Source organism: Cebus imitator, unplaced genomic scaffold, assembly GCF_001604975.1.
Source record: "Cebus imitator isolate Cc_AM_T3 unplaced genomic scaffold, Cebus_imitator-1.0 Scaffold131, whole genome shotgun sequence".
Lineage (NCBI taxonomy): Eukaryota > Metazoa > Chordata > Mammalia > Primates > Cebidae > Cebus > Cebus imitator.
This window is the reverse complement of record NW_016107446.1, coordinates 1,738,083-1,750,297: the sequence shown is the minus strand read 5'-3', so window position 1 is coordinate 1,750,297 and position 12,215 is coordinate 1,738,083. Positions and strand designations below refer to the sequence as shown.

The window sequence follows — 12,215 nt, the reverse complement described above, 5'->3', positions numbered from 1 at the left end:
GAAAAGAAAAAAAAAGGAGCAGGTTAGATAGCACTTGACCTCAAATTAACCTGTAACTCCTTGGTTTCTCCAGCACTCATTCAAAAGTAGAGAGAAGGAGCAAGCAATAACAGTCCCAAAACCTAGCATATGCTTTGACAGTAAACGGAGAAAATATTCAAATGAAATATTTGACTTTATCCTTTTGAATTTCTTTGTCTTATACAGCTTTACCCAGAAATACCCACCAGTGAAGTTTTTATCAGAAAAGGATCGGAAAAGAATTTTGGTAAGTTTGTACACCTGATTAGTATTTGTAATGTTAAGAAACTTTCTTTTTTCATTGAGAGAGAATTCACATATTCAGTGACTTATAGTATGTCCACAGAGTTAGCACCACATTCTGATTCCACAATATTTTCATCACCCCAAAAAGAAGCCCTGCACCCATTAGCAGTCACTTCCCATTCCCAGCCCCGTCCCACCAGCTCTGGGAAACCACTAAAACTATTTTCTATTTCTTTGAATCTGCCTTTTTTGAACATTTCATATGAATGAAATGATGCGATATTTGGTCTGTCTTCAAGTCTCAGCTGTAGCATGAATCAGTACTTTTCATTCCTTTCCATGGCTGAACAATAGTCCATTGTATGGATGTGCCACATACTGTTTACCTGTTTCTCAACTGATGGGATATTTGGAGTAGTTGTTTCTACCTTGAAGCTGTCATGAATAATGTTGCTATAAATGCATGTGTGTAAGTTCTTGTGTGGACACAGGATTTTCAGTTGTTTTAGGTATACGTAGGGATGGGATTATTGGATTGTGTGGAAACCCTGTGTTTAACTTTTTGAGGAAGTATGAAACTCTAGAGCAATGGTTTTTAACCTTTTAGACCACTTTGACAAATACCCAGGGGGCTTCCTTGGCTCATAGTGCTCTTGTTAAACATCAGTATAAACTTACCAATGAAAGAAACCCTTTTAACTGTTAGGTAACAAATTTTGTCCAAAAAGATTGCTCGTTGTGTTTCTTTTTAAGTAACAGCTTTATTGAGATGAATTTACATACCATACAATTCACTCTTAAAATTTATAATTCAGTAGTTTTTAATGTATTCACGGAGTTGTGCAGCCGTTACCACATCCAATTTTAGAACCCCCCAAAGAAGGCCTGTACCCATTAGCAGTCACCCTCTATTTTCCCTAAGGCCTTCCATACCCCAATCACTAGGCAACCATCAATCTGTTTCCTGTCCATGTAGATTTGCCAGTTCTGGATATTTTTATAGATGGGATAATGCAATATTTGTCCTTTTGTGACTAGCTTTTCTCACTTAGCATGTTTCTAGGTTTCATTCATGTTGTATCTTGTATCAGCATTTGATATATTTTTATTACCAAATAATCTGTTACATGAATGTACCACATTTTACTTATTCAGTAGGCCCTCCATATCTGTGGATTCCACTAACCACAAATTGAAAATGTAGTTAGGCCCACAATAGTTAGGTCTGTACTGAACATGTGCGGAGTTTTTTCTTGCTATTATTCCCTAAACAACACACTGTAACATTTTTACATAGCATTTACATTGTATTAGGTATTATAAATTATCTAGAGATCATTTAAAGTAAAGAGGAGGATGTGTGTAGGTTATATGCGAATACTACGCTATTTTATATGAGGAAATACATCCTTGCATTTAGGTATGGGGGGTGGGGTGTGGTCCTGGAAGCAATTCTTGTGGATACTGAGGGACAACTGTACGTTTGTTATATGTGTCATAGGGTGACGCTGTTTAACCTTTTGAGGAACTGCTGTTTGCCAGAGCAGCTGCACCATTGTGCATTCCACCAGCAGTGTATGAGGGTTGCAGTCTCCACATCCTCAGCACCACTTCTTACTGTCTTTTTTATTGTAGCCTTTCTACTAGGTGTGAAGTGATATCTTTGTGGTTTGGAGTTGCATTTCTCTGGTAGCTCATGGTGTTGAGCATGTTTTTGTGTGCTTATTGGTCATCTCTATTACTTAACCTGGTCTTTAATTGCTTTAATTAAAAGCAAATAATTTTGCTTTTAATTATTGAGTTCTTTATATATTCTTGATTCAAGTTTCTTATCAGTTATATTATTTGCAAATATTTTTTCTCATTCTGTGGATTGTCTTTTTACTTTCTTCATGGTGTTCTTTGAAGCACAAAAGTTTTAGATACTGATGAAGTCTGTTTTATTCTCTTTTGCTCCTTGTACTTGGGTGTCTAGGTGGGTCATTAAGTAAATGCCTTGTACTTAACTAATTTTGTATTTGGTACCTTTCCCTTCTTTTTCCCTGTGGAATCTAGTTACTATTCTTATTTCCTGTGGAATCCAGTTACTACTTTCAGTCTGAAGAACATCCTTTAGTATTTCTTGTGCAGTAGGTCTGCTAGCAATGAACTATCTCATTTTTTGTTTAGCTAGGGATGTCTTATTTTTGAAAGTTATTTTTGGTTGTATATAAGATTCTTTGGTTGAATATAAGTCAGTTGTATATTGACTGCCAGTTTATTTTTACACTTTAAATATGTTGATAGAGTTTGGATATTTGTTCCAGTCTCCTAATCCCATGCTGAAATTTGATCTCCAGTGTTGGAGGTGGGGCCTAGTGGGAATCATTTGGGTAACGGGGACAGATCCTCATGAATGGCTTGGTGCACATCCCACTGTAATGAGTTCACATGAGATCTGATAATTAAAAAAGAGTATGGGACCCTCTTCTCCTCCCTCTCTTGCCATGTGACATACCTGCTCCCCCTTAGCCTTCTACTATGATTGAAAGCTCTCTGAAGCCCTCACTGGAAGCAGGTGCTGGAGCCATGCTTCATGTACAGCCTGCAGGACTGTGTGCCAAATAAACCTCTTTGTTTTATAAATCACCCTGCTTCAGGCATTCCTTTATGGCAGCACAAAATGAACTAATACATATGCCATCCACTGCTTTCTCCATTATTTGTTGCAGTGAGCCAGCTGTTAATCATATTGGGGTTCCCTTATATGTGACAAGTCATTTTTCTTTTTCTGCTGTATGAATTTCCTAGGACTGGTGTAATGGTTACCACCATCTGAGTGGTTTAAAACAACAGAAATTTTAATCCCTCACAGTTCTAGAAGCTACAAGTCTGAAATCAGGGTGTCACCAAGGCCATACCCATCCCCCTCTGAAGGCTGAGGGAATTTTTTTTCTGTGCTTTCTTCCAGCTTCTTGTATTGCCTTCATATTCTTTGGCTTGTAGAGACATCACTCTGGTCTCTCCCTCCAGCAGCACATGGGTCCTTGCATGACTCTATATTGGATTAAGTTTCCACCGTCAGCCAGTATAACCTTATCTTAACTAAATACATCTACAAAGGCTCTATTTTCGAATAAGGTCACATTCTGAAGCTCTGGGACAGACAAATTTTTAGGATAATATTCAACCTAGCGTAGCTGCTTTCAAAATTTTATCTTGTCTTTGGTTTGTGGCATTTCTAGAATGATGTATCTGTGTGCATCTATTTTTGCTTGTGCTCATCCTACTTGTGGTTCATTGAACATCTTGAATATGTATATTAATGTTCATCAATTCTGGGGAGTTTTCAGTCATTATTTCTTTGAATATAGTTTGTATTCCTTTCTTTCTTCTTATACGCCCAGTGCAGCCTGCGTGTCGATGCACTTATTGGTGTCCTGTATTCATCTGAGACTGTTTAGTTTCCTGTATTTTCTTTGATCTTTGGGTTCCATAACCATTTTCAATCTAAGTTTGCTGATTCTTTAGCCTAGTTCCAATCGACTGTTGAATCCTTCTGTTTAATTTTTAATTTTCAATTATGATATTTTTCAACACCATAATTTCAATTTGTTTCTATTTTGTAATCTCTCATTATTATCTCTGTACTTCTTTAGGCATGGTTTCCTTTGGTTCTTTGAACACTTGCCATTAGTTTTAATGGCAAAAACCGCAATGACTTTTGCCGGAACCCACTATTTTCAGTGGTTGCTTTGGTGTCTTTACTATATCCAACATCTGGGCCTTCACATAGACAGTTTTTGTTGATTGTTTTTTGTTTGTTTGTTTGTTGTTTTTTGTTTATGGGTCACACATTTCTGTTTCTTTGCATGTCTTGTAATTTATTGTAGAAAACAGGGCATTTTAGGTAGTATATTGTAGCACTTCTGGATATTGTGCCCTCATCCCAACCCCCACCTTCCCCAACTTATTTTTCTTTTATTTGCTTATTTATTTATTTAGTGACTTGTCTGGTCTGTTTTAGTAAAGTGTTTCCTATTCCCTCCCCTGCCACTCTAGCGTGAAGCTTTAACTGTTGTTTCTCGGAGGGATGTAGCCTTGGCCACGCCCCCTCGGATCATGGTGCTTCTAACAGGCTTGTGTTGACAGTCTCCTTCCCCGATTTCCCTGTTAAGCCTGGGCAGTGTCTCACCCAGCTGTTAAGCTGCAGTGGTTGCTCGCTAGTTGCTTTATTTTTTATCATTGTTGTGGGTTTTAAATTGCTCTTCAGCCTGACCCAGTTAAACTCTGTCCCCTTGGCAGAGGCAGATTTTGAGACCAGTCTTTGAGGTTTGTTCTGATGCCAGAAGGTTTCTTAAGTGTCCTCTCCCTGGTTCTCTCTATTAGACAAGCTGGCCTCAGATTTAGCTTTTTATTCTCATAGATCTGCTGCCTTCTATTTATTGCTTACCGTCTACATCTCCATTGTTCTTGAGAGCACCCTTATGCTTGAACTTCCCCACTTTCTCTTTTAAATAAAGTCAGCACTTTTAGGAAGAGCTTTTGAGTGCGCTATTTTCACTACCTCTGTTTCCCAGGAAAACTCTGAGCCACTGCCCTGGAGCTGGGGTGGGAGCAACACCTCTGTTTTATAATCAGGGTGCTGTAGCTCCTGGTTTTTTTCCCTTGTCTCTCTTGGCATGGAACTTTCTCCCCTCTAAGCAAAATGGGGCAACAGTGACTGGAATCCTGTTATTCTCAGCCTTCCCTGTCTGGGAAGTACTGCCAAGTGGCCCTTCTGGTGAGAGACCATATCTTTTGACTGGGGTTCTCATTTTCTTGACCATACCCAGCACATTCCCCACTCTAAACTGTGGGGAATGGACTCAAGTGTTGCAGAATCTTGCTGTTTTTACTCAATTTTATGTTTTATTTTATTTTTTTGAGAAAGAGTCTTGCTTTGTCACCCAAGCTGGAGTTCAGTGGCATGATCTTGGGTCACTGCAATCTCCACCTCCTAGGTTCAAGTGATTCTCCTGCTTCAACCTCCCAAGTAGCTGGGATTAGAAGCGTGTGCCACCACGCCCAGCTAATTTTTGTATTTTTAGTAGAGATGGGGTTTCACCATGTTGGCCAGGCTGGTCTCAAACTCCTGACCTCAGGTTATCTACCCTCCTTGGCAGTGAATTTTACATTTTCTTGAATACATGCTACTTCATTTGCTGTACATGCTTAGTGCAATTTCCAGAGACTTTTAATGGTAATTTAAAAAAACAATTTGGACCATTTCTGGTTGTTTCCTTGGGGAACAGGTCTGTGGAACACTTTACACTGCAATTCAAGAAGCAATGTTTTACGTATGACCTTGATGTTGAAATGACTAGTACACAGGTTGCTTTGTTCTTTTACCCATCACCTAGGCTGTAGGACTGTGAATACGTAAAACGTTACTGTCAGCCCTGAATTGATATTAGACTGTTGCCCCATATAATCTCTCTGTTCTTCTAGAAGTTATAGAAGCCTCTTGCCTTTTTGAGATGGCTTACATAACTCTCGCTGTGAGCAGACTCTGAAGTCTGTTAATTCTTCTATGTCCCTCTTTTGAGGTTATTTTATTGCATCAAAAAGATATTTGCATATGAGTATGAATTTGGAAATATATTAGTGTCACAAGTAGCATAGAAAAGTTAATTTTTCTAATCTTTTGTTGCTGTGTTGTCAGATTGATCACAAATCTTATAGTCTGCTTTTCTAGGTTTGTTTTGTGCTGCTGTAAAAATTTACCACTGTCTTACGGTTTGGAGGCTGGCAGGTCCAATATCAAGGGGACTTCTTGTTGCATCATCCCATGGCAGAAGGGCAGAGAGAGGATGAGAGAGACAAAGGGAACCAACTCATCCTTTTACACGTAACCCACTGCCACAATAATGAGAAATTCATTCATGAGGGTGGGGACCTCATAGCCTAATAACTTCTCACCTCCCAATGCTATTGGGAATTAAATTTCCAGCACATGCTTTTTTGGGGGACACATTCAAACCCATAAAGCACTCTGGCTATGGTCTCTCGAATTTATGTCCTTCTCACATGCAAAATATATTAACTTCATCTCAATAACCCAGCATTTTAACTTGTTCCAGCACCAGCGCGAAAGTCCAAAGTCCCATCTAAACATCATTTGGGTAAAATTCAAGGCATGATTCATCCTAAGGCAAATTTCCCTCCAGCTTTGAGCCTGTGAAATCAAAACAAGTTACCTACTTGTAAAATACAATGGTGGAACAGGCATAGGATAAACATTCCCATTCCAAAAGAGAGAAATAGGAAAGAACAGGGTCCCAAGTAAGCCCAAAACTCAACAGGGCAAACAAGATCTGATTGTAATGCTCCCGATAATCTTGACTCCATGGCCCGAGTCCTGGATACACTGGGGTGGAGGTTGGACCTCCAAGGACTTGAGGAACCCCAACCTTGTGGCTTTGCTGGGCTAAGTCCACCTAGCAGCTCTCACAAGTTGGAGTTCTGTGCTTGTAGCTTCCCCATGCTGGTGTTACATGCTGGTAACTTTACAGCTCTGGGGTCTTGATGACAGCTGTATCACTGTAATGAGTCTGCCTACCTCATGCCACCTCCCACCCGCTCCTGGGCTACTTGTGACATCCTTTGAAAACTAGGTGGAAGAAGCCATGTTCTCATGGCTCTTGCATTCTGCACACTTGCAGACTTAGAGCACCATGTGCACGTCACCAAGGTGTCTTCACCAAGCCTGTGTCTTCTGGAGTGGTAGCTGGAGCCACAGCTGTGGTGGCTGAGGAGTGCTAAGGGGAGCAGAGACTTGTAGCAGCACAAGGCAATGAATACTGACCTCGAGCACCTCTTTGGAAACCTCAAGGTCTCTGCTTGCCTGGAGGATTTCTGAAGTGCCTTCAGGGTAATTTTCCCATAACAGAACTTGACTTCCTTCTATCTATGCTAATCTGTGTATCAAAGGGTCAGTTGTCTGCACTCTTGTGCACTTTTTCATTCTTTACATGGCAAGGCTGGGGATTAAAAAAATTTTTTTTGTTCTATTTCCCTTTTAGTTGTACAGTCTGCCTTTAGATCATTCTTCTCTTATTTTACTCTATGTAGTTAAAAGAAGCCATGCTATTCTTTTAATATTTTGCTTAGAAATTTCTTCCACCCGATATCTTAGCTCATGGCTTGTAAATTTTGCCTTTATAAAGCCAGGGGACACAGACACATTTCAGCCAAGTTTCTTTGCCACTTTGTAATAATGATAGCCTTTACCCTAGTTTCCAGTGATGTGTTCCTCATTTCCATCTGAGACCTCATCAGAATGGCCTTTACTGTCCATATTTCCACAGTTTTTCTGATGACAATCATATTACAAGTAATCTCTCAGAAGTTCAATACTTCCCCTACAGCTCTTCTCTGAGCCCTCACCACCGCCTCTTTAACACTCCATTCACAGAAGTCTAGGCTTTTTCCAGCCCTGCTCGTTACCTAGTTCCAAAGCTTTTTCCACATTTTCAGGTATTTGTATAAGCAACAACCCATTTCTCTGGTGCCCTTTTTCTGTCCTAGTCCTTTTTGTGCCGCTATGACAGAGTATCTAAGACTGGGTAATTTATAACAAATTTATTGGCTCATGGTTCTGGAGGCTGGGAGTCCAAGATCAAGGGATTGTGGTCTGGTGAGAGTCTTCCTGCTATGTCTATGTCATCACACAGTAGATGGGCAAAGAGAGGACAAGAGAGAGACCAAGGGGACTGAACTCATGCTTCTGTGTGGAACATACTCCCACAATAGCAAACTCACTCCTCTGATAATGGCATTAATCCATTTACTTCACCTTATGACCTAATCACCCCTTTTAACACTGTTGCATTGGGGATTGTTACCAAAACATGCTTTTGGTCAACACATTAAAAGCACAGCAGCACTGATCCATGAATGCTGCAAAATCTTGCCATGATTTTTATTATGTGCACATGGAATGATCTTCCTGTCAGTGCTGAGGATTATAGAATTTATTTTGCTTTACACGTCACCACAGCAAGCAGACTCAGTTTTTTTCCCCTCATCTGTCATCTCATAGGTTAAACATTTCAGAGGCATTTGGCATGTGAGGTCTGACATATTGTTGCTATAACTCTTAAAGCCTTTTCAGTAATTGGTAAGCCTTAGGACAGCTTCATCAGAAAGAGGAGGCTTGCTTTGAAATATATCATTTTTGCTAATTTGCCAGGCATCATGAGTTTGAATGCTGACCTTGAACTAGACCACTTCAGCTGCCTATTGGTACCCACAAAAGTGAGCAAGAAAGCACACTGAGATAAACCCCTACTCTGGAAAGCCATGCAAAGCTGTGTAAGTTCTAATCCATCTCAGTGTAAGAGGCCTTACTTCTTTTCTCCTACTCTCTTTTGAATATTAGCTCTTTGTTATTCAAAGAGTATCCTTGGGTTTGGCGATTAATGTTCCTGATGAAGCTTTGTAAGTGCTAAGCTTTCACCAGATTTGTTTCTACTTGAAACACTTGCCTTATGGGCTCACATTGATTAGGATAAAAACATTGTATAATCATCCAGCTATGTTATATAAACCTTAAGTATTTTAGGTAGAAGGAAATTACTACAGAAAAACAATTCCAGTGCATTCTAGTCAAGCCAAGGTGCTTCTAACAATTTTACATTAGTACTAAGACTAGTGTGATGTTGGAGGTGATTGTGTATAATTTAGTATGCTGCACCTCTGTTATCTCAGAACTGTCCGCCAGGTATTTTGGGCACAGAGATTATGTTAGAATGCCACTGAACAGTTTGTTTTCAGAAATATTTGCACATAAATAGTTACATTAAAAGGGGTTAATTCCACACCCCCTTCCCCCACCCAAGATGGAGTCTCGCTCTGTTGCCAGGCTGGAGTGCAGTGGCATGATCTCAGCTCACTGCAACCTCTGCCTCCCGGGTTAAGGTGATTCTCCTGTCTCAGCCTCCTGAGTAGCTGGGACTACCAGCACGTGCCACCATGTTCAGCTAATTTTTACATTTTTAGTAGAGACAGCGTTTCACCATGTTGAACAGGATGGTCTCAATCTCTTGACCTCGTGATTTATCAGCCTCAGCTTCCCAAAGTGCTGGGATTACAGGTGTGAGCCACCGCGCCCAGCCCAAAGGGGCTAAATTTCTTTTTAAAAGTTGCAGTTTTTATCAAATGTAAAAATCATGGAAAACTTAGGAAAATGCAATAACATGAAGAGAAAATGAAATCTCATCCTGTGAGTTAAGCTCTAGTGGTGAGTCAACTTTGAATTTCAATTATTTTTCTGGAAAATCCTTTTTCATAGTCATTGTTCAGGTATAGTGGTAGAATGTGGGAGCTCTTAAGATGAAACACCAACTAGACAACTTAACAAGTGGTAGAGAGCGTATAATTAGAAAGACTGTAGCTTTAGTCTGTCCCAGCTAGTGATCTCTGAGGATTTTAGTCAAAGGCATAACTTCTCTGGGAGTCTGTTTCTTATCCCTAAGGCAAAGGGGATTTGGAAAATGGTGCTGTTGGTAAAGCTAAATGAAAGCTATCAAGCATGAGGTTGCCTGCTCTCACCCATCCTGTTTTAACCATTTTATTTGCATTTCCTCAGAGTATATGTAAATATTTAGGTGATGGTTGAGGGATGGTTATTCTTGAGGTTGGCTTTGTTAACCGTAAAACAAAACTCTAAAATATTTTAGAGGTTTATTATGAGCCAGTATGACTGCAGCCCTGGGAAACACAAAACCAAGAAGCCTTGAGTAAGTGTGCCTGACGCAGTCGGGTGACAGTTTAGTTTTATGCATTTTAGGGAGGCAGAAGTTACAAGGAGGTGTTAATCAATATATGGGGCTTTTACATTTATTTGGCTCAAAAAGGCTGTTTTGAAATGGGGCTGACAGGTATAGGTGGGTTCAGAGATTGTTTATTTTATTTTATTATTTTATTTATTTTGAGACAGGTTCTCTCTCTGTCACCCAGGCACAATGGCATAATTGTGACTCACTGCAGCCTCGACTTCCCTGGGTCAGAGATTTTTTTTTTACTTTGTAATTAGTTAAAGGAGTTAATCTTTGCCTAAAACTTTGGAGTCAGCAGAAAGAAATGTTTAAGTTATGACAAGGAAGTCGGTTCACCAGTATACTGGGTCAGAGCAACCCAGAGGGATGTGACTTTCCTCCTGTCTGGCACAACGCTAGGTCCTGCTTATGATCTCTGTTCTAGCATTAACATTGGTCAGTTATGTCTGAACTCCAGAAGAGAAAGTGTAGTGAGGTGTGTCCAATCTCCCTTCCCATCATGGTGGGGAACTCAACTCTCAGGTTTCTCTGGGGTCTCATTTGGCCAAGAGGGGGTCTACTCAGTTAGGGGGACTTAGGATATTTATATATTTATGAGATAGAGTCTCATTCTGTTGCCCAGACCTGAGTGCAGTGGTGCTGTCTCAACGCACTATAACCTCCACCTCCTGGGTTCAAGTGATTCTTGTGCTTCAGCCACCCTGGTAGCTGGGATTACAGGCGTGTGCCACCACACTTGGCTAATTTTTGTATTTTTAGTAGAGACAGAGTTTCACCATGTCACCTAGGCTAATCTCAAATGTGTGGCCTCAAATGATCCACTACGTTGGCTTCCCAAAGTGCTGGAATTATAGGCTTGAGCCATTGCACCCAGCCTAGATTTCATTTTTCGTTATAGCCTCCCCTTCTCCTCTGCTATCCCTGATCTTTTTCATCCAGGTGGCTTCTTTTTTTTGAGGTGGAGCCTTACTCTGTCACCCAGGCTGGAGTGCAGTGGCGTGATCTCAGCTCACTGCCACCTCCACCTCCTGGGTTCAAGTGACTCTCCTGCCTCAGCCTCCCAAGTAGCTGGGATTACAGGAGTGTGCCATCCTGTCCAGCTAATTTTTTGTATTTTTAGTAGAGACAGGATTTCACCATGTCAGCCAGACTGGTCTCGAACTCTTGATCTCAAGTGATCCACCTGTCTTGGACCCCAACAAAGTGCTGGGATTACAGGTGTGAACTACCTTTCCAGCCAAATCCAGGTGGCTTTACTCTCACTGTGATGAATATTTCATCACGTGTGAGATTTTATTTATTTTAAATAGGAGTTTCATGGTGAATTACATATTTTAAAACCATAGACCTGGGAGTTCATGTACTTTTTATTTTAGGTAGAAAGGATTGCTGTTTTCCCATTAATTCTTTCAGTTTGAAACAGAAGGGCGAAATGAACAAGAATTTTGGTGAAGAAAAGGCAGAGTGGAGAACAAGATAGAGCAGGTTACAGAATTGAGTTGCACATGGCAAGTCTGTTTTCTGAGCCTATTCTTTTCACTCCCACTGCCCATAACCTTCCCCCAGATGAAATTCCCTTTTATCTTCCTCTAGTTAACACCATTTCATTTGAATAAAATACTTGTGTTCAACTTAAAAGTATTTTTCAAGCGTAGTTGACTTTTCACCTTTGCAGTGATCTAGGTTTTTTTGTTACTGAGTTCCTGTCAAGACCCATCACAGCTGCCTCACCACACTCTGTGGGTAGGAGTGGACACCACGAAGTGTTCACATCAGCACTCAGAAATTAACCATACGATGGACTTACGCGTTTAGGGCTTTAGTCTACAAACAGCATGTATTCCTTATTAATTCCTTCTCGTAAACAATTTAAAAGATACTCATTTTTCATGAGGTTTTTTAATCTAACTTAAATATTAAGGTTTTTTTTGTTTTTTTGGTAGTTCACCAAATCTCTGCACTTTGCTAATCGTTTTTTCTATAAAGTAATTTTTAAAGTTCTCGGCAATAATATTAAAGCCATGTAAGCTATGTCTAGCATCCCATTTGTTATAAAACAAGAACCTTTGACTAATGGGAAATTCTCTGTCAATGAAAACATTTTGAAATTTGTAACTGCGATTTTTCTGTTTCTTCCCAGAGTGGTAG

The 12,215-nt window shown here is 40.2% G+C and overlaps 1 protein-coding gene across 4 annotated transcripts in view; it reads left to right on the top strand.

The window, feature by feature from the left end:
• Positions 1-12,215, top strand: part of UXS1 (UDP-glucuronate decarboxylase 1) — a 91,866-nt gene that overhangs the window by 34,514 nt on the left and 45,137 nt on the right. For all 4 annotated transcript variants that reach the window (XM_017541106.2, XM_017541107.2, XM_017541110.2 and 1 more), the window contains exon 5: positions 208-268. In XM_017541106.2, coding sequence (XP_017396595.1) covers positions 208-268 — 61 coding nt within the window. The remainder of the gene's footprint in view (positions 1-207; positions 269-12,215) is intronic.